We start from the raw sequence: 24,104 nt of genomic DNA, 5'->3' as shown, positions 1-24,104 counted from the left end.
TGGTCCCATGAAATTTGTAGCACAGTTCTGCTTAAAAGTTTAAGCTCCTAAATTTAAAGAAGTTGGTGGTCTCATGGATACATAGCTTTGTCTTCTATTCTTACTTATTTTCCCTCCAAAATTATTTTTAAACAGCAATCTAAACTTAAATATGTGACAAGTGGCAGAAATCATCCCTAAGCGGGTGGGGCACCCCAATTTGACCGGGTGAAATATGCAGTCCTTAAATGCAGGGGCTGCTATTTTTTAGGAAAAGATTCTAAATAAACCTGTAGCATAATTTTTTTTTGTTGCATGGGACCTCCTGCTCCATGAAAATAGAAGCTTAAGCCCCCTCATGGGACTGCACCCTGAGTTACATGTATTTGTCTTAGTATTCTGACTATATCAAAACTCTACTCTGAAATTTTGCATTCATGCAATTTGCTAAACCTATTGTATAAACCCCAGATCATAATTGGTCCAGTCTGGATCTTTGATTGAAAAAATCCAGCTAGAGTTAACTTACTACAGCCTATTCATGGCATGGTTGAAAAAAAAAGGGAACTGTGGGAATGATAGGATTTATGTCAATTTTTGTAGAGACATGTTCAATCATGATAGCTTTTTGTAATACTCAATAATTGCTTCTGGATTTGATTGTGTATGTATGCCAATTTTATCATCAACGTTTCAAATCACACTCCGTGATTCATCATCAAGATGAGACAAGAATACCAAGGAGATGAAAGAATACCAAGGATTGAGCTTTTTGTAAGCTAGACTGAAAATTGGAAAAGCAAAGAGGCTAATGAAGTTTACAGCATTAAAAGTGCTGCAATTGTGCGTTAATTGAATGCTCTTGTTGCATTCAATAAAAAATTGCAGCACAATTGTTTTCTGTCATCTCCTAATCAAATTTTTACATCTAGAATGATTACAAGGCTATTTAAGAAAATGGCTCCAAATGTCTAGGTCTTGACATTAAAAGACATATTGCCTCATCTCCCCACGTTTGTTAGCCTCCGCCAAATCTTCTCTCCAAATCTTCCCTAAGTTTCATTTATCTGAAAGTAGGAAGTAATGCTGCAGAATTGAGCGATTGGCAAATGTGTGATCTGATCTCAAGGTAATATGAAAATTTCTAAATATATGTCATGAAGTTGAGGAGAGATTAACTTCTTTTCAAGCCTAGTACATATAATATGACTAAACGCAATCACTTGCAACGACTATCATAGTTGTAAACCTGAAAAATATGGCCTATCAAGTTTGACCAAGGATCACATGCGAGAATAATTCTGATAAATAACTTGCCTTTCACTAGACGTGAAGTTCTATATTGTGCTTCCATGCTTAATTAGTAATACAATTACTGAATAGTGAATTCCATATAAGGAAGATCGTGTTCCATCAGCATGGACATGGCAAAAAATTAAGATTATAATTTATTGCAACAGGCCACCTTAAACTTTTCCTGAAGAATACATACACAACAATAGGAAATGAGGTCTTTTATAATGAAATTAAAAACTTCAATTGTGCAATACGCCAATACCCATATCCAATCCACTTCAATAGTTTAAAAATTCATGGAAATCGAGACATATGCAGAGTAAAAATACTGCCAAATTCTAAATTGAACTTATCAGATTGGAACGAGAAAAACTATTTCAACAATAGTTTGCATCTTGATATAATTAAAAACCAAATGAAATCGATTTCCCAAACTTCAATCTGATATTCCCAAAAACTCTCTAAGTCTTTTACACTTAAAGTATGTCATACTTATTACATCGCATGAGAACAATCCTTACACCCCAAGTGATAAATGCTTACCTGCCTTCAAAAATCATCTCGGTACAGAAAGACCGAGTTCTAGGAACAAAATGTCAAAACAGATTAATCAGCACACGAGTCACATCGAAAATTAAAAAAGAAATATTAAAATCAAAATATTGAAAAGCTTCAGATCAACAATCATTTCACATGACAATTTTATGTTGAATAAGCAAACATCTGCTCTAACTTATATGAATTTTCGTATAATCAAACTACAAAACTAATACATCATCCATAGATTTGTAGGCTACATGATTTTTCCGACTGTTATGGATAGAAAAATATACTGAGACAAAAAGGCTTCACATCATAATAAAGACAAAAATGGATGAAAAGCACTTATGCTAAATTGTTAAGTGTCAAACGTAATATCATGTACCTAAAAACTTGAAGTACTTGAACGTAGAATTTTAAATTACAACCACTGAAAATTTCATCAATTTGAGCAAAACAAATTTTGTCAAAGTTAACAGTTTATTAAACGCTACTGTTCTCCCAGCACAATGAAGTAGATCTGCAACTAGTGCCAACATCATGATGTCCGCAAGTCTAACAAGCATATCTTCTTATGGTCCATCATCGCCATCTGATCATGCATTTCTCAACTTTATACAGTGCCATGGAGAAATAAACATATTTTGACCACAAAATAAAATTTTTAATAAGCATATAGCCTTTATACTCCAAAACAATGACATTCTATACATTTTCTTTTTCAATTTATCCACAACCTTTAGATTGTGAGTTTAATCATCCCTACAAATAGGGTTTCGCTATACACATTTTAATGAAAGATTTGATGATATCAGGCAACTCATTAAGACATCTAATCACAGTCCATGAAAGATGCATTATTCAAGATGCTAATGCAGCCCACTTTTAGAGGGATGCTGACATCTCACTCTGATTAAAAGGTAGAAATAGGGTTTATCCTCTGGCAGGGAAGAAATTTTTGTTATTCTTATTGCACACTTTCAGCAAGGTATTCTAGAGCACCTTCCATACTTAAAAAGTTGCTTGTGGCACCCAAAATTTTAAAATTATGAGGTGAACTGGTGGCATACATAATAACTGGTGTGCAAGAAGTCTATAGCCTAGAAACTCAAAATAGTTCCAAATGACTAGCTAACTGATATGGCATTTGCTGAACATCTATTCTAGCCTAAGTTACCAGTTCTGGTTCAGTTTGCGGGTTCGATCCAAAAAAATTTAGGGTTACGTTCATCCATACAAAAACATATAAAAAACAGAATTATATACATATTTGTAGCATTAATTAAGTTCAAAATACACCACTATATTAATAGTCAAATATTAGTTAAACATGAATGTCAATGATACATATTAGAGTTAAAAAATAATAATATCAAATTTCAACAATCAGCCACCATTAATCAAATATCATATGGGTCATCAAAAATATCATTATCATCATCCATATTAGATATGCATGCGGTGGTAAATTAGAAGAACCACAAACAATGCCACTGACACTAGCATTCTAATGCTCACTAGTTGGCTCATAGTTATCGTCAACATCAAATGCAGCAAAGTGGGCAGTGCAAGCATCCAAGTCAATACGCTTTGGCTCAATATCCCAATTCCTTGTGTCCCCTTCTTTGTAACCACTTTGTTTGCGTATAAGGAGACGCAAGTTTGAATGCACAAACACCAAGTCCTTTGCCTTATTTGACTGTAGTCTATTGTGCTTTATTGAGTGGATGGAGTATGTGCTTCAACTAGCAACCTATTAAGACAAATTAGAGATAAGAGTTGCAAAATTATAAAATGTAAATTATAACATTAAAATATAAATAAAACTTAAAAGATAAAAGATTTTTCTTTTATAAAACTTACTTGTGATAAATTTTGATTGCAACAGGTTGTAGGTGTGTGTATGTTTCACCACGGAAGTACCACCAACTATGAGCATCGACCATATGCTTGTCCCGAAGAGCATCAAAACCACCATTGTTGGAGCATGCAAAACCATGAACTCAGCCCTCACTGCATCCCGCATGTCACAATCAGCGAAGAGTCTATGAAGTGTTGCCTTGACCCCTTGAGTGACTTTAGGATCTCTATATGGGGCAATTCTTGATGTAATGGAAAGGAGTTGAGAACTATAATATTTGGGACTCAGTGCAAAGGCAAGAAGATGCAACGGAGTGGTCATTTTGTTCCATCTCTCTACAATGATTTTGTGTAGCTTTTTGAAGAAATTTTCTTCAAGATCTTGCTCTTTTGCATTTATGATGACTTTCATCTTCTCAATCATTGAGTCAATGCCATCATATACCTCACTCGAACAAGGCCTTTCCATAACAATATGGGCTTAATGAAACTGAGGAAATACTCAACACAATTCTACCAAATGTCATCTAGGATCATTTGTTTAACCTTTGCTGCCCTTGTAGTGCTAGATTGCCTCCATATGGACCAATTTGGGCTCATGAGCATGTTAGAAAGTGCCTCACGAACCTTCACAAGTCGTCTCAACATAGTTGTGTCGGAGGCAAAACAAGCCTTGGCAACTTGTTTGAAAAATAAAAATAAAAATTAAATTTATAAAATTAATTTTTTTACTAAAGTGAAAGAAAATTATTATTTAACTTACCTTCAACAGCTCCAATTTCAAGAATTGTCTAAATATGCCTTGTGACGTATGGTGGTTGGTGACAAACATTTGGATCTTTTTGGCCTCAACATACACTTGTTTAATCCAATCAATTTTGGTGCCATTTATTTGTAGCACAAAGTGTCCAAGAAATATGTGAATAACGTGAGAAGCACACACATACATATAAAGGGGGGGCGGGAGGGGGGGTGTGAATCAATATAAGATAAACATTTACTTAAGAACCAACAACCACAACAATAGCAATCACAAAAGATCCACACAATTAAGAGTTCAAGATTTATGTGTTATCCCTTTTGGGGAAAAACCATGATGAAGCACTGCTTGGATCTACTACTCAAATCCAACCACAACAAGAATAATTATGATCTTACAATATTTGCATGCACCAACCCACTGGAGACACTAATCCTCACTTATAGAATTTGCAGACACCAACCTATTAGAAACACCAATCCCCACAACTGAGCACCAACTCAGCAAGAGACACAAATCTATTCTTTTAGTAGGCACCAACCTCTTCTACAAAGTGTCACCTTCTAGATGTTGCTTCTTCAACGTATGATGAACAAAATCTGATTTGCATTAAATATGCTCTGCTTTGTATTCTAATGATAAAGCATTACACACACCACACTAACACCCAAACTCGCTTCATCTTTTTATACCACTTCATGCACCAAAAATTGAATGCATTAAACACAAAGGTTAGCCATACAAAATTAAATCAAAATATTAAAAATTCTATGAGATGGCCAAACAATTGAAGGCACTATAACAAACAATCTCCCAAACTTTGACATCAATGACCATATTTCCAACAATCTCCCCCCTTGAACAAAACACACTTTGACATCGATGACAATATTTCCAACATAACACTCCTCAACCAATAATCCTACAATTTTTGGCATTGTCTATTATAACTTGCACATCATTTTGAATGCTCACTTCCTCAATGGCTTGACAAAGAATGTTAGCAATAAATGCACCATCATTCACCTCTCCTTCACAATCCATTGCTCTCAAAAACATTGCCCCTTTAGGGGACACTGCAATAACATTGATCAACAGGTGTTTTTTTGCCTCTTTCCATACAATAGAAACAATGGACACCCCTATTTCGACCCACGAATCTTTTATTCGTTTCAAGGATTCCTCTACAAATTTAACTTGTTTATCCAGTAAGGTGCTATGCACCTTCTCGAAACCTATTCCCATGTACTATTTTGGGGCCTCATTAATTGATTTCCCCATTTTTTGCCAATATGATGAGCAAACAACATTGAATGCCAATTCATTCACATAAACACATCTTGCTATGTCTTGATTGGCAATCTCTCTAGACTCGTTTTGAAATGCCATTTCCAATGGTCCCTTTGATCTCTTACGTATACAGGCCAAGTTCTTTAGCTATGGACAAAAATGGATGGCTCTCTATAGGTTGAAAATGACAAGGTGGTGGAGGGAGCTTCATCCCTCGAGATCCTTTCTTTACTAAAGAATGATTTGATTTATGGCCTGAAGCTTGATTTTATTTTTCTAGCTCTTGAATATATGTCAATACTTGTACATCTATAAGGCCTTTATCTTCACTTGGACAAAATTCGATGCCTAGGCCATGGATCTTGCACAAATGGCCTTTCACTCAATTGTATGAACTCAAAAATCTAACTTTACAATGACCACAATCCAAACATAACCTCCACCACTTGGAAGTTCTACAATTTCAATATATTCCAAAGGGGGGAGTTTGGGTATGTTTGAAGAGGGTTGGTTCACGGAGCAAGAAATACTTGCCATTGTAATACCTAAGACAAGAAGTTCAATAAACAACACATTTGAAGAATTGAAACAAACGAAGTTTGAAACCAAAAATATATTAAAACTTAAAAGTTAATTCATATTAAAAAAATAAGCATGTTTATAGATACCTAGTGTTGTTTTTATGATCAGAATTAAATTAAGCAGAAATCAAACAATTATTGAACAATTGACACAGCAATATACCGTGGGAAAACCCTCCCACTTGAAGGGAAAAAACGCAACAACAATATTTCTTATATATATTGAAACAATTTGATTACTGATTGTTAATAGATTTGCCTTTCCTTTAATATTTTTTAATGATGACTCATGCATACCCTTGATGAAAAGCAAATGAAACCAACAGTTGGGTGAACCGAGTTTCGGTTTATCCTCTGCATAAGAGTGCAGCTCCTCATATGATATCCAATGAACTTTTATGCAAATAACTCACAAAGAAATACACTTTTGACCAGAAAGCGAGAAAGGCTTTCACATTCATTTGTCAACACAATAAGAATGCTACAAGATAATTATCTATAAATATAAAGCTCACGGACTCAAACTTTAAACATTTCAATTCAATGTAGCATAAATGCTGATCGATACTCGCTCATGCCTCAAAGGACAAGGGGGATCGGAATCATTTAAACGACAATGTACCACTAATTTTTTTAATCAATGAATTCACAGACTTATAATAAACTGATAATGAAGTAAAATACTCTGCACACAAGCATACATCCTGTTGTGACCATTTCACACATCGCCCCATTAGAATGGGGACCCCCTCTTTTTGCTTTGTTTTTTGCTTTCTCTTTGTTTGTTCTTCTCTCCGTGTTCAGGGTTTTGAGTGAGTGAGTGGTGATCCTGGGCTAGGGCTAAACCTTAGGGGTTCTTTTTTGGTATCGTTCAAGCTAAGTCCAGCTAAATTTTGGAAGTGTTAAGTGTCTTCCTGAAGAATTGAGATTATTGAAATGAGGTAAGCCTTTCAGAGGAGTCAGAGTAGGTCTCAGGTTAGGTCCTGTTTGAAATTAGGGTTTTTAGAGTCAAGTCCAGTTTGTTTCTAAGTCGGCGTCAGTTAAGCAAGGTCAATAAAGAAAATGAGTCTAGTAGGCTAAGTTAAACCAAGAATGAAATAGATCAAGAGCCTGATAATGTAAAATTCGCTCCTGACCCTAGCTGAGGGTCCAGGGCGAAATTCCTTGTAGACTGGATTTGCTTCACAATTTTGACTAAGTGTTAGCATTTTTGAAGGAGAAATTGTGTGTTCTTGCCTGAAGAAGTTTTGATCAATTTTTGGAAAGTGAGATGATGCTTGAAACAAAGAAATCGCTCCTAACCCTTGCTGAGGGTCCAGGGCGAACTTTATCCTAAGTACAATTTCTTGTTTTTGATGGACTTGCTAACTGGTTCCTAGCCTTGAAAGTGACCTAATTTTGCCTAGTGAAGTGGTTTGAGACTTAAATTCTGAGCAGTTTAGCCTAAAAAGGTAAAATTGCTCTTGACCCTTGCTGAGGGTCTAGGGCGAAAATGTTGTTTAGGCATATTTTGTCACTGACTTTTCTAAATTGTTTTGTGCAGGGTCTCCCGGAAGGATGATTGGACGTGACTTGATGCTTTTGAAGGTTTGAAGACATGAAAAGGGATGAATTTTGGAGACTAAAGGGAAATCGCTCCTGACCCTTGCTGAGGGTCCAGGGCAAAATTTTGATTTCCCTCACTTTGCAGTGGAAAGAGACCAAGTTTTGAGCATGAATGGAGCATGAATGACTTTCTCCACCCTCCTGAAAAAGTTTTAACTTGAAATGATGAAGGATCTTTTTGAAATCATCAAAATCACTCCTGACCCTTGCTGAGGGTCCAGGGCGAAAAATCTTATGGAGGTCATTTCTAGCCTTGTTTGGTCGATTTGAGATGTCAAAGGCATGGTGGAGGATGAAGTGAACATGATAAAGCATCCAGACTTGATTGAAGATGATAAGATGAAGGAGTTTTGCCCAGGAAAGGTAAAATCGCTCCTGACCCTTGCTGAGGGTCCAGAGCAAAATTCTTTGCAAACATATTTTTTTGACTTTTCTTGGACATGAGAACCTATTCATAGCATGAAGCAAGATGACATCTTCCTTAGCAATGTGATTTTAAGATGAAAAGTGAAGGATTTTGGTCACAATTACAAAATTCGCTCCTGACCCTTGCTGAGGGCCCAGAGCGAAATTTTCAAAAACACATTTTTCTTGCAGAGTTAAAATGTTTTTATGATTGGAATGGAGTCAAGGAAGCATGTCTTACCCATTGAATATAACTTGGACGATCAACAAGGAAGCAATCAAGCCAAAATTGGAAAATCGTTCCTGACCCTTGCTGAGGGCTCAGGGCGAAAAACCTAATATTGGACCTTTTCCTCCAAGTTTGAGCGAAGCTGAGGCTAGACATGGATTTGAAATAATGTTCAAATTGCCTTGAAGTGAAAAGAGATTGTTGAGAGTCAGGATTTTGAAGACAATTGTAAAAGTCGCTCTTGACCCTTGCTGAGGGTCCAGGGCGAAAATCACAAAAACTGCATGTTTGCTTCAAAATTGTGCTAAGGCAAGGTTAGGCTAAGGAAGAAAAGTCCTTCAAGGACATGATGAATAATGATTTGCCTCCGAAACTTGATGATCTTGGGCTAAAATGAAAAAATCGCTCCTGACCCTCAGAGAGGGTCCAGGGCGAAAATGTTGAAAACTCTTATTTTACCTTGCAACAACGAAGCAAATTTGGATGGAGTGGTTAAAGGAAGGACATTGCCTAGTGGTGAACAAAGTTTTAATGAAAATTGATGGGGAATTGAGCCCAATTTGCAAAAATCGCTCCTGACACTCAAAGAGGGTCCAGGGCGAAAAATTTGGAAGGATGATTTTCTTGCTTATTTTGGAGGCCTGAACGTGATCTAGCTTGGTGAGAAAGTGTTTTGATAAGGGAATGAAGATTTTTAGTTGAAATGGAAAAAATCGCTCCTGACCCTTGCTGAGGGTCTAGGGCGAAAAACACCAAAATTGCACTTTTTCTCCCAAGTTGGATAGAGCAAAGTCTGGAAGTCAGTGAGAAAACCTATTTGAAATGTCTTGAAAAGATTTTGAACGTTAAAAAATGCTAATCTTGAGCAAAATTAGGAAAATCGCTCCTGACCCTTGCTGAGGGTCCAGGGCGAAATTTCCTCTAAAGACATCATTTCCTTCAAAATTGTTGATGAATTAACTCTATAGTGCAAGGAAATGGATTTTGGGAGTGGCCTAGAGGGTTCAACAATCAAGCTGAGGTGGTTTCCAGCTAAAAAATGAAAAATCGCTCTTGACCCTTGCTGAGGGTCCAGGGCAAAATCCACATTCCCACCTAAATTTCTCATGCAAAATGTCCAAATTTGAAGTGCAACACCTTAACTGGATATCAATTTACCCTCCAAGGGATTTTCAAGTCAAGATGCGAAGTATTCAAGGCTAAAATTAGAAAATCGCTCCTGACCCTCAAAGAGGGTCCAAGGCGAAATCATCATAGAATTTGATTAAACCTTGTTTTAAAAATTGATATTCTCCAATTTGCATTAGATCGCCAAAATTGCTAAATTTGAGGCATTTGGAAAATTAAAATTAAATTCGCATTAAAATTAAAAGCATTTTGGCATTTAATAAATTAATTTTAAGCCTTGAGAAAATCGAAATTTTACTTTGGAGGCATTTAAAATTAATTTTTTATTAAATTAAAATCTAAAATAAAGCGCTCAAGGCATTATTTTGCTTTTATTATACAAGTCGGCCCCCTTTTTTTGAGATTTCATTTATTTTTTTTTACCTCCTTTTTGCCAAGTCGGCCTAGGGGAAGCAAGGGGTGACCGCTCTATATATTGGAGGAGTTTTGTTTCACATTTCAAATCATTCAATCATTTCCTTAAGTGCGAAATTGGAGAGCTAATTGAAGGAGCGAAATATAGCTGGTTTGGAGCGAATTTCTTCCAAGTGTTGAAGGCTAAAAGGAATTGGAGTTTATTCTTTCGAAGCTAGAGGAGGCGCAATTCATCCAAGAGAGGAAATTGATCTAAACTTTCCCTAGCGAAATTCATTTTTTGCATCACTTCTTAGAGTTTAGTACTCAAGAGGAGGTATGGCGAAATTATCTTAACACTCTTGTTCAAGACTTGATTTTTGGATGCTTTTTTAGTAAAGTCTAAATGTTGATTGGTTAATTAGGAAATGATAACTCTAGACTTATCATGAAGTTTCCTAATTAAAATCTTAAATCTTCCTTTTGAGTCTTAATTTCTACACTTCAAGATATAATGCTTAAGAACTAATTTTGAAATATTGTGTAGGTGTCAAGATGGCAACTCCAAAGGCAGGGGCATCTACTAGTCGCCCGACTCTCATCAAGGAAGATCAGAAGAATGACGAATTGGAGACTAGGATCGTGTCCCAATGGAGTAATATCGGAGACACCAACTTGGGAAACTTCAATGTGAAGAAGTTTCGAGAGGTCCCCTACATTGGCAAGCCATCACCTCTTGTGAAGAAGATAATTGAAAGTGGCATCATCAAGGCGGCAGGATTCCCTCCAGCAGTCAAGTGTCATGAACTGATGATCGAGTGTGCCCGCCACTATGACTCACAATCAAGATCGATCGTATCCAAGGAAGGGAACACCTTAGCTTACCTTTCAGAGGAGGCTATAAGTGAAGCTCTTCATCTTCCAGAGCATAAAGACATGATTTACAAAAGTTTAGAAGGAGCCAAGTCAATGTATGAAGATGATCCCGACACCTGTCTGAACCTCACCAACAAGAATTGGTTGCTCAAAAGTCGGCCTCGCCTGAACAAGATTCCGAACACACCGCATAGGATCGACTTCCAGGAGGAGTACAGAGATTTGATAACTTTGCTCAATCGAGTTACAGGGGCTCCTCAAGCCTTCTACTTCGAAAAGTGGATGTTCTTCTTCATTCAAGTGATAGTCCAAGGAAAAGGAATGCTTCATTGGGCCAAAATTATTAGCAATAGTCTGGATGTGCAGTTGAGAAGGCTAAGACCTACCAAGTCATTCCACATGAGCTCATATGTTATATATGCCTTGACAAGGAGTTTCGAGTATGCAGGGCTACCTCACAGAGGAGTGATTGGAAGAGGACCCGGAGAAGTGAGAGTTTGTGACTCTTATGTTCATCTGCATCATCCGCCTCGAAGTGACTACAACTTAGTCAATGATACCTTCACGATGAACATCACTAGGATATTGCAAGGTGGAATTCATAATCGACTATCTCTGGATGCACAGGAGCTTGTGAAGAAGTATGGTGCGTGGTTTATCCAGTTTCAAAAGTTTACATACATCAGAGTTCATGGGTGCCCTTCACCTCCCTACATGTTGCTGAGATATCCAACAGATAGGATAGTGCTACTTGAGGTAACTAGACAGTTGGCCGCTTACGCAAAGGTATCCAAACACAAGCATGGAAATGGAATTCCCGTGCCCATCATATTGGGGAATTCAATTGAGGTATGTCCTAACACTCAAGCCTCGGAGGATGTAGAGAAGGAATTAGCCTTGTATTCATTCACATTCTTTGCCTCACGGGAGAATTTTGATCCTCATGGTTATATGGAGGAGACAGTTGGTAAGAAGTACAAACATGAGTTTCAGGTGGAAGATTTTTGGATGAATCTCTCAAGTGATTTAGAAGTTAAAAGAAAGATGCATTCCAGGCTACCTTTAGATTTCATCAGGAAATGCAAAGTTTATAGAGTAGCTGATCAGGCCCAAGATAATGGCAGGTACCTCCAGTCGTCCTATGACAAAGAAGATAAAAGAGTGAAGATAGATTGGAATGAGCCTAAGATTTTAGACTTGAGAGCTTTGATGGCTCCTGTTTTATCATGTACTCGCAGATGGGTGGATGTACAACATCAGAAGTTGAGAGAGCAAAACGTACCAATGACTTTTACTTTGGAGGCAAGACCAGAAGAAGGAGAAGCAAGCGTGAGTGAAGACACTTCTCATCCTAGAGGCACAAAGAGGAAAGAAAGACCTGAGAAAAGAGAATCTTCCAAGAAGAAGCAAGAGGCCAATCGAGATCGCCCATCAAGCACATCTTCTCGACATGAAAAGAAGGCAAGTCAAGCTGAAGGTCAAGAGAAGATGGTACCTGAGGTGGATGAATCTATGGAATCCATGGTGCAAAATGATAAGCCAGAGAAGGGACAGACACCTCAACATTCATCAAGTCAATCTCCCCGAATTGATGAGCTACAGGAAGATCAGAGAAATGATGATGAAGCAACATCTCCTCTCCGAGAAGATGAACCATTGCCTAAAGAAATACAAGTTAGAGAAACAAGATCCGTCATCCCGAATTGGTTAAAAGAGAGGCTGACAAGGGTGATTGTGGTTGAAGAGGAAGAGGATGTAATTGATTTGGAAAGCCTTATAGGAAATTCTCAAGAAATGACGGAAAAGAAGAAGGCCACAAAGATGTCCAAGGTGATAAGGGATGAAACAGGATCCAGGAAATTGCAAATAGCTACACCAGTGGTGGACAAGTATGAAGGTGAGATTCTTGCAGATGAGTATGACTTAGAAACATTTGAGCTTGGTCCACTCACTACTGAACAGGCAATGGAAGAGGCAACCGATTCGTTTGAAGCATTTAAGGACAAACTCAAGGAAGAAATAGAAAAGAATAGGAAGCTTGAGAGGGAGGTCGGTGCTTGGAGAGGCTACTTTAGTCATCTCAATCAGCCCTTGAAACGTCAGGATCTAGCAGTATCTCCTTTACAAGCACTTCCTCTTGAATCAGTTGGCGAAGCAGAAAGGGTCAAAAGCTTGGTTCAGCTTATGAGTTTTTGGATTGATAAATCCCACACGGTAGCCGTTGAATTTGCAACAAGAATGATGAAGACAATTCATCGAGCTATCCAGGTCCTTGAGATTATCCATAATCTATTGATAACTGTGGCTGCTTTCGCCCACACTAGAGATGTTATCATTCCTGTCCTGCAAGTAATAAGGCAAACACCAAGACGGATCCTGGCACAAGAAAAGATAATGGATGGAGGAACTCATAACCTCCTACAGTGGTCAGCTCTGCTCCAGATGAAAGAGATTCTCTTTGAAGACATCAGCACCAAATGCAGTCAAATTGAAAGTACCATCCATCCAATTCAAGATAAGGTGTTCGAGGTGTTGTGTACCATTCTTGGCAGGCGGATCGAGATTGAGACAGATGTGGACATCCAAGAGTTGGAAGAAAGAATCAAGGTCATCTTTTGCAAAAAGGAGGATGTCATCACAGATGAGCAATGAGATTTGATGGTCACTACCATGCTCCTGATTGAGAAGATCAAAGAACTCGAACCAGGATGGGAAACAACTCTTCTCACTGCTTTTGATCAGGTCATTCACTTGGAGGAACGAATGAAGAACTTCCTGAGATTCCTATTTCTGAGATTGAAGGAATTGTGTCCAGATTCGTTGGATATGCTAAGAAAGAGCATAGGAAAGGGAACAAAGTTCTAGAAGAAAGGTTGTTATAGGATGATGTGGCATCTTAATTCTCATTGGTCTATGTTTCCTCGACTTTTGTGCCAATTAAATATTTGGCTATGCATTTAATAATGTTCATCTATAAGGGGACTTTTTGTAACAAACCCTAATTAGGGTTTAGGTGTCAAAATCTCAGCCATTGATCTTCTTTCGATCTAGACCGTTCATTGTAATTGAGGATGCTATATATACCCTCACTCATTTTCATTTTGTCATGAGATGATTAGATATTAAAGAGAGAGATTAGAATAGCTTAAAGAGAAGAAAGTTATTGTGTAGCAAGATTGAGTGCTGAAGAAAGAATTTTGAACAATTGTTGTCTATTTGGCTTTGAGATCAATAAAATATTGAAGTTATGGTGTTTTATTGCAATACTTGTGGCTATCTTCATGGTTGTTTTATCTTCTTGAATCATTCTCAGTCGAAGTAGTATTTAAGTTTGAAGGACTAAGTGTTGTGCTTGATCTTTGGTAAGATTCATATCCAAACCACTAGCTTCTTACTGATTGTAAGGACGCCTTGTGTGGTCAACTAGAGATATTGAGATTGCTTGAACATTCAATCATCATTGAAATATTGATATGTATCTTTATGATAGTATCCATAATCCTTGATGATTTGAAAACCACTAATCACCTTAGAAGATCGCATCAATTCCAGTAAAGTTGTAATTCCTTGGCAATATTGAAATTGGTAGAATCTTACCAAGTCTAGCCTACATTGAGTCATTCTTAGGATTAGATTAGAATTCATCTCTTGCAAACCCTATCTTTTGATCTTTTTTAAGAACCTGTTAGCTTTAGGAAAATCCTGTTCCTGCAGATCGAAAACGTAAGGCCCCTTGAAGAAACAGCATTTACAATGACCACTGGTGCTTATCCACACGTAGAGATCCTACAACGAAGAACCTTGAAGTCACCCTGATTGATCCTTTTTGCGATATCTTCAGCATTCAGAGGCTTTACTCAAGAGAGGATAAGGTACCCTTTAGGTATTTTATTCTGTGTTTGATAGTGTACAAAATACACGTCAACAAAATTGGTGCTAGAAGGAGGGCCTTTGAACCACACGAAAGTTGGATTATCAAAAGGAACAGTACTATCCAGAAAATTCAAAAAAATATATTCTTTCAAAATGGTCATGTATCACGATGGTGTTGCTGCATGAAGGATTGAATGAGGTAGTGCAACCTAATTTGGAAATAGGAAATACTCAGGAAGACATTGTTTCAGGATTGAATCACCTAGTGTGGAATGTAAAGAGAAGTGAAGTTGAGTATAACAGAATTAGAATCATCTTGGAACAAGAAGAAGACAGAGCCAAAGAACGCCAAAGAGCCGCCGCTAGAGAACTTCGCAATCAAAGGAACCTGCAGTAATCTCTGCAAAACAGATTTTCACGCTAGATCGTATTGGTTCTTTCTTGCCCGAAAAACATCAAAGAATATTGAGGTCTACTCCAGGCACCAAAAATCTGAATGAGCTTCAATTCACTTCAAGGTCAAAGCGAGTCAAAAGAGAAGATACTCCAAGGGAATTTGAGCCAAGATTATAAGACACTTCTGAGTCATCACAAGCTCCATCTCTTCAAGAACAAGTACATTCAAACGCACAGATTTGAAAGTCGTACAAAATATATCATTTCATTTATATAAAATGTCTACACTGAAATTCAAAAGAAAATTAAGTCTGCCAATTCAAATCAAAGTTTTTTGGACCCTCGATAAAGTTTTGCTTAATTACATATATAGCCTCCCAGCTAATAGTTTTTTTTTTGAAATTAACCCTAAATTCTTAAACTCTACCCTAGAGTTAAAAGAAATTGTTTTCTTCAAACTGTATAAAACTTAAATGATCAAAGGCCACAGATAGGATGACAACTCATCCATAAACCGATCAAGACTCCAATGTGGTAGAAGAAGCTGCTGATTTGTCCTGTTTTGTCGCAGTACCACGTACATTTCGCCACTCCAAATGTGTTGTTGAGAAATTAAGGATAACCTAATAGTGTGGGAGTCCAATGTGCAGAATGCGTTGCTTCCAGACTTCTTTGTCCATGTTTACCTGCATAACTTTAATTTTATGCGCTTCCAAGTGATTAAAGGAGACTGCTAACATTGATTCTATCCTTGCCACTTTGGAGAAGTCATCTATAGTTAGAGACTTTGTTTCTTTAACAAGCTGCACCCTTTCTTTAAAGGTTTTGACCATATCTGCCGCTGGTTCAATTGTCTGTCCATCCTCCTTCAGGAGCTCTATATCGATGCATTTTAAATCTTTTTGCATCGTATCAATAAGTTCTTTTAATCCTTCCAGTAACTTGATGGATTCTTCGTGACCCTATTTAATGATAGATTTCCTCCATTCAACATTCTTTCTTGATACATACACTACGTTGTAATCCAGGTTATCCACTGGTTTCTCAGCAAGAAATTTCATGACGCCAAATTTTTGTACATCATTCATCTATGCTAAGACTGCTACCCATTTATTTATTTCTTTGTCCCATGCGGTAGCTTCCAATTCTAGCTCTTTACTCATAGTTATGGAATTATCATACACCTTGATCAGGCTAGCAATGTAGTATGTGCCCAGCTGCACGATGGAGTCAAGCCACTCATCAAAAACTTCAGCTATCATGCGGCTTCTTTGGACCTGAACCAATAGCTTTTGATTTACTAGTGATTTAAGGTCAAAGGACAATGTCATCTATGTCAGAGGCTGAGGACTCGGGTGATGTATGGCATTGATATATTCTACCATCTGGGTAACAACTTGTTTCAACTCCCGCTTTTCCTTCTCATCTTTCCAGGTCCTGGATATCATTCTTTTAGTGGAGGATTCTAAATGTTTGGCATCCACAACCCTTGAAGCAACTCCCAGGTCAATTTTCTCAACAATAAAATCATTCTCAGTGGCTTTTTCTGGGTCTTTATCTGAGATAGGCTTATCTACTTCCGCTACCCAGTGGCCTGTTTCATCATCAACCTCCATCATTGCCTGTGTTTTAAGCTTTTAAGGTTTGGATATTTTCCCAAGGCACTTACTTACCATATCCTCCATGGGAATAGTAATAGGAACAATACTGCGTTTCTTTCCAATTGAAGCTCCAAGCCATCGAGAAGTACTGGAAGTCTCTTTGGGCAGAGGTGTCTAATCATCAGGTGGGTTGACAACAGTCATGGTGCTCATCGGATTTGGATTTTCTTCAGGTTCTTTCTCTGCATCCGCATCCTGCACTGAAGGATTATTTAACACTTGTTGATCCATGATCACCTGGGTTTCTTCACTTGAATCTAAGTCCACAACAATTTGGTCCGCCACTGGTTCCCTGTTTTTCTTTTTGCTCCTTGAATGGATGACTCGATCTGCTGAAGAACTCAATGGGGATTTCTTTGATCTTTTGGTTTGAACCTCTCCAATTTTAAGCCTTGTGGCACCTGCAACATCAATAATTACATTAGAGGAGGAAGTGGGAATCGGTGTTGTAGCATGAAGTGGACCAACTGTTAATTCTTTAGGAGTAATAATCGACTCCTTTCTAAATTTGTGGTCCCTTAACCACTTCTCCATTCTCCTTATAACATTGAAGGACTTGGCTTGAATATTTTCTTCTTCTCTCCTATCCCAGTCAATTTTAGGGATAGGTTACCCTTGAACCCTTTCATTGAATTCAGGATCCAATACATCTTCCCCCTCCTCTTCTTGTATTCCTGCCACATTAATGGACAACTTCATTGTAACAATCTACTGCAGAGTGAACCTTGACCACAATCTTCTTCTCACTTCAAATTCATCACAACAGTTTTCCCAATAGTCTTCTAATTGAGGTTCATGGAAGAAATTGTCATCAACATTTAGATGTTCTACAACATAGCCCCTACTATCAAACTTACGTCTGGCAATGTAGGGCTGTAAATTCATTTTCTTGAACTCTAATTCTAGGTTCAAGGCATCGGAAAAAGTCTTACAACTATAATATCCAAGTTCAATTGGAAAGGCAACTCCGGATTTACTCTTCGTCCCTAACCTTTTGTCAATGTGGGCTAGCTGTTTGCAAACTTCAAAAAGCACATAACTATCAAAGGCATACCTGGGCAATTTGAATGGTTCACCTTCAAAGCCTCCCACTCTAATGTAAGTAAATTTGGGAAATTGGATAAAATAGCTTCCATATATACTAACCAGCTCCATGGCATCGGCTGACATTCTTTTATTTGTGTCTCCCTGCAACTCAAAGACAAGTCTTCTTGCAAAAACATCATTCCATCTTGTAACATTTCCTGCATATCTCTGTTGTTGCAAGTGTGGGTAATAATCATAAAACTTCATGCAGTCCACCCATGGCTCGTTATGCAACCCTTGCCATTCTCTGGTACAAGCCAATATATAAAATAGATATGAGGACATGTAAAAACTAGACATTCCAACAAAGTTACTCAAACCCTCATGGAGCCTTTCAGCAATAACCTACGCCCATTCAAGATATTTCTCGCCAGCTAACACCTGAATATAAAAGTACATCTAGTCTGCCCAATAGAAAGCGTGCGAATTCCCTTTGAGTTTGTTTAACAGTATTACAATATCCCGCACCTTCGTGATCAAATGCTCTCTTGTAAGAGGTTTGGGTAACCGGAACCCCCCTTTCTAAACCTTTAGAAGCCAATTCCTTGCAATGATGCTTTTATATGCGCTTTTCTTCTTAGAGAAAAAAGTGTATGAGGTACCAATTGACCAATCTTCATACGGCTCTTTATGAGGGATTCCAATTGCAGCCATCATCATTTCTCTATTAATTTCTACTAACAATTCACCATTGTTGGTCCTAATGCACCTGCTATCGGCATCATATCTGTTCATGTTGAGACATGGACCAGCTAGGACTCAAACCTAGGACCTTCCATATGTTGTTGGAGTGCTCTACCACTAAGCTACTGGGACCAATCCATCGTCGGTCCGAGTGTGGCTTATTTCCAACACCAACACCCCCCCTTAAGCCACACCTCTCGTGTGCTTGGGGCTCCTAGCCTGGACCTGGCTCTGATACCATGTTAATTTTGGGATCAAACTGATAAATATAGATAGCAAAATCAGAGAATCAAATCATTGAACACAAAGAACACCAAAATACCTTGGGAAAACCTCCCTCTTGGAGATGAAAAACCCAACCAACTTAATCCAGATCTTTATTAGACAAATCAGTATGAGACTTTACAAATGTACTTCAACACTTGAATATTCAGAACAACAGCGTAAGCACAGTAGCATAACACAATAACAACTTATCTAGAACACAACTTGCAGAACAAGGAGAATATTCGCTGTCTTTCAAGTTCGCTGACCCTAGAATGAAGTCGCTGTCATTGGGAATGACTTCGCTGTTCTTGATAGTATCTTTGCTGTCCTTGAGTATATCTTCGCTGACCTTAGGAGAAGGTTGCTGCTGATAGGAATATAATCTTTGCTGACCTTGGAATGATGTTTACTGACCTTAGGAGAAGGTTGCTGCTGATAGGAATATAATCTTCGCTGACCTTGGAATGATGTTCGCTGACCTTAGGAGAAGGTTGTTGCTGAATGGAGAGTGTATTCGCTAAGTGTATATGGATACAATGACTAAGCCTTTGTATATATATGTGACTCAGCCTCCCAATTCACTCTAGGTCGGCCCTTTCAACTTGGCACCAAAGCATAGGGTTAAAATTACAAGATACATAAGATAGGGCCTGCCCTATTCACAAGTTACAAGTTACATTCAATATAGGACCACATGTTACATCGCTCAATTAGAGTCGGACCAAATTACAAGTTACATTATATATAGGTCTTGCCCAATATTCATAGCAAGATATAATTACAAGTTGAATGTATTTGGGCCCAGCCCTAAGTGGTTCGGATTGCATGAGAGGTAATACATAGGAATTTTAATTGTCATTGACAACATTAAAATCCAATAGTCAGGTATCCGAGCTAGCTACAATTTTCAACAGTTCATACATGCTATCACTAATTCTGGACAAGGAGCGGCAGTTGGGAAAGTAGTAGCTTCAATCAAGCCACTTCTAACTATTCTTTCCATCATCAAGTTAGCCTCAGGGTTTCTAGCTCTTTCTAAAAAATCTCCTAGGTCAGCTTGGGCCAAAGAAGTGTCACCAATTCTGGAAGTGTACTGACTAGGCATGATGTGTGACCAAGTTTTGGAAGAGTCGGTCTCATAATGGCCGCTTTTACATTCATCAAACAGTTCCTAGAAAGAACAGAATTCTATTCCAAAACAAAGAATTTTCTTACACTGACTTTCTGAGCTAGTAACACAGCGGAGGGGAAATTATCAAAACTCACCTGTAACCACCATCAAATCTGTGAAGCCCTCGGAAGTATGGAGTTGAAATTGCCTTTGGCGTCCTTCGCTTCTCCAACAACAACAACTACCACTTTCACAATTTGAGAATTCACATGTTAAGAGGCGGAAAAACTGAGTAATACCTACGCATGCCTCATGATAATTCATCCAAACGTGTGAGATAACCCATGATTCGATGGGATCCTGACAACTTTCTTAATTAAACATCAACTCCGCACAAACGCCTTGAGTTTTCATGATTTCTTTCCACAATTAGAATTTTAAAACATAAGATGTCCAGAATATTCCTTTTGCCACGCCACCTTTTATGTTATTAATGTCCTCGGGGCCAACTTGAAATGAACCTTTGAACTTTTAACCATTTAACAAGAAGTTCAATGGTTCAAGTTCAATCCTGAGAAAACAAAAGAACTCCCAACTTGCGGCTCAACACAACACCGAGAACGAGCGAAGACTTTTAATCAATTATAAAGGAAGACTTTGAACCTTGAACCGCTTTAGGAATGGTTCAAAAGTTCAAGTTAAAGATCGACTTAACACATTCACGCTCGCTCGCTTAACAACATAACAAAGCCGCAACCCACACAAAGGCACCAGTTGAACTTTGAACCTTGAATCAATACGCAGGTTCAACCGACGGGTCCATTGGGGCAGAAAAGGTGAAACATAAAGGAACAAAAGGTGCATGGCTAAAGACGGATCAAACCAAATGAGGGAAACAAAATTAAATACAAATTATTTTGTTCAAGACAAATAATGGGGTAACAATTACAATGTGGCCAAACACAAGGCCAACAATGAGATTAGTTACCAGATCGATCTGCAACTAATATAAGAGCACCTCTTTATTAACAAGAGCAAGTATTAATCTCCTTGAACACGTATTCGAACTGTTGTGTATGAAGTGAATTGAAGAATATATGTGTATTCGATGCAAGTGAATGAGCCAACCTTATGTATAAATATGTGGATCGTACCCCTTCTTGAATAGTCAGCCTCCAATAGAGGCGACTATTCAAATGTGAAGAGAGACGTCTCTTTAAAAGAGGCGACTCCTCCTTGAGTCAACCTTAAGAGACACGTCCTCTTAGTAATGAAATAAACATTATTTAAAGTGAGCGGCGATTCTTAATGAGCATTGGCCTCTCAAGGAATATATCTCTTGCCGCTACATACTTCAACACTCCCTCTTAGCTAGGGAGATATCTTCTCAGATACTCATGTCATGGAGTCTCTCAACATGACAATCACAATGGCTACATCCATTAGTGAAAAAGGGTTTATCACGGAGTCTCTCAACGTGATATCATCATGGAGTCACTCAACATGATGTCCATCATGGCTAATCCCATGAGTGGAAGAAAACAAGTGCACAAGTGCCCATCATAGAGTCACTCAATGTGATGTCATCATGGAGTCTCTCAACATGACGTCCACCATGGCTACTCCCAGAGGGTGGATAAACACAAGCATAAGGATTTCATCATAGAGTATCTCAATGTGATGTTGTCATGGAGTCTCTCAACATGACATCCACCATGGCTACTCCCAGAGGGTGGAACAGGGCTTTCACCTCAAACTTCTCTCTCACAGAGAAGAATGCATTAACAAGGGCTAGCACCTCAAACTTCTCTTTCACAGAGAAGAATGCATTAAAGTATATCTCAAGAAATCCCTGATGCTGAGACTCCCTCTCAACAAGGGCTTCATTCTCCACAACTCCGAGTTTGTCTCAAATATGCACAAACTTCACTTTCGCAAGGGGCTTGGTGAGAATGTTAGCCGTCTGTTCGTCAGTGCAAATATATCTCAACTGAATAGCTTTCCTCTATACCATATCTCTGATGTAATGGTATTGGATCTCAACATGTTTTGTTTTGTCATGGAACACTAGATTGACAGATAGCTTCACACAGCTTTAATTGTCACAATGAATAATAGTTGGCTCCAATGTTTGTCCAAACAATCCTGCAAGGAGCTTTCGAAGCCACACTGCTTCTCGAGTTGCTACACATGCTACAATATATTCTACCTCCGTTGTGCTTAGTGCCACTAAAGACTGCTTCCTGCTGCACCAAGAAATCATTGCAGACCCCAAACTAAAGCAACAACCAGATGTGCTCTTTTTGTCAGTCACACTCCCAGCCCAATCAGAATCAGTGTAACCTTGTAACTTCAGATCTAAACTGGAAGTATATTTCAAACCATATCCTATTGTGCCACACAAGTACCTTAAGATATGTTTTACTGCAACTAGATGAATATGTCTTGGTTCACACATAAACTGACTGAGAGCACTTATTGCATAACAATGTCAGGTCTAGTATTGACTAGATACATCAATGAACCAATCAACTGTCTGTACATGGTAGGATCTACTAAATTTGAACTAGCTGCAGATTCCCTCAATTTCTTTAGATTTGTTTTCATAGGTGTAGACATGGACTTGCAGTCCATCATCCCAAATCTCTTCAAGATATCAATGGTGTACTTCCCTTGACTTAGTATGATTTCATTGGGTCTTTGCCATACCTCTAATCCTAGAAAGTAGTGCATAAGACCTAAATCCTTCATCTCAAATTCAAAAGCTAACTCCTTACATTTGTCAATGAGATGATCTTCTTTGATAATAAATAAGTCATCAACATAAAGAACCAAAATTAGAGCTTCACCATCAATTACCTTGAAGTAGAGATTTGAATCTGCATCATTCTTGGAAAACCCCAAGTCCATCAAATATCGATCAATCCACTCATACCAAGCATGAGGAGCCTGCTTAAGGCCATACAAAGCCTTCTTCAGTCTGCAAACATGAGACTCCTTCCTATTAATCACAAAGCCATCAGGTTGCTCAATGTATACTTCCTCTTTAGTCACACCATTAAGAAATGTTGTCTTCACGTCCATCTAATGAAGCTTCCGTTTCTTTGTTGCTGTAATGGCAATAATGGTTCAGATGGATGTATAGCGAGCAACTGGAGCAAATGTCTCTTCATAATCTATTCCCTCCTTTAGCCACAAATCTTGCTTTGTACATTTCAATACTTCCATCAGCTGCATGCTTGATCTTGAAAATCCATTTGGGGGATACAACTAATTTTCCTTCAGGTTTCAGAACAATGTCCCAAACATCATTCTTGATAATAGATCGATATTCTTCATCCATAGCATCTCTCCATACATGCTGACTTGAAGCTTCTTCAATAGTGGAAGACTCAAAATCAATGATGTGACTCATTAATGCCACATAGACTGGAAACCTCTGTCGTCTCTTACTTTCTCTAAAGGTGCCTCGAGGAGCTGCATACTTTTTTGCCTCTTGCATAGTGTTCCTTGCCCAAAGAGGTCTCTTTTGATTCACAATAATATCTCTAGGCCCATCAGTAGGATCCAAGGGTTCAATTGGATCAATAGTCTCTACTGGTTCAGTAGACTCCCTCTAAATCTCAGGAGTATGATCAATGTCCATGTCTTAAAGAGTCTCTTGCTCTTCATCATCTATCTCCATGCATGAACCTTTAGATTTTCTGAATGCAACATCTTCTTCAAAGGTGACATCTATGCTAACCTCTATATGCTTCTAACCTGGAATGTAGATTTTATAGGCTTTAGAAGTTTCACTGTAGCCCACAAATATCCCTTTCTTGCTAGAAGGATCCAGCTTAGTTCTTTTATCTTTACGTACATGAACATACATTGGACAGCCAAAGATTCTCAAGTGACTGACTTTAGGCTTCACACCTATAAAGGCTTCTTTTGGAATCATATTCTGCAATATCCGATGAGGACTTCTGTTTTGAACATATACTGTTGTCCTGGATGCTTTGGCCCAAAGAAATGTTTAAAGGTCTTTATCATGGATCATGGCTTTTGCAGCTTCAACAATGGATTTGTTCTTTCTTTCTGC

At 38.2% G+C, this 24,104-nt stretch overlaps 1 protein-coding gene across 2 annotated transcripts in view; it reads right to left on the bottom strand.

The window, feature by feature from the left end:
* Positions 1-1,650: 1,650 nt before the first annotated feature.
* Positions 1,651-24,104, bottom strand: part of LOC131077567 (protein NUCLEAR FUSION DEFECTIVE 6, mitochondrial) — a 29,761-nt gene continuing 7,307 nt past the window's right edge. Inside the window, exon 3 of one of the 2 annotated variants that reach the window (XM_058015095.2) lies at positions 1,651-1,857. In XM_058015095.2, the coding sequence (XP_057871078.2) occupies positions 1,832-1,857 (26 nt within the window). In that variant the 3' untranslated portion in view covers positions 1,651-1,831. Of the gene's footprint in view, positions 1,858-2,146; positions 2,408-24,104 lie in introns of those variants that run through there. The other variant, XM_058015096.2, reaches the window with a different exon arrangement.

This window comes from Cryptomeria japonica, chromosome 6, assembly GCF_030272615.1.
Source record: "Cryptomeria japonica chromosome 6, Sugi_1.0, whole genome shotgun sequence".
In the NCBI taxonomy this organism is placed as follows: domain Eukaryota; kingdom Viridiplantae; phylum Streptophyta; class Pinopsida; order Cupressales; family Cupressaceae; genus Cryptomeria; species Cryptomeria japonica.
The sequence above is the reverse complement of the archived record's forward strand: the minus strand, read 5'-3'. Positions and strand labels throughout refer to the sequence as shown.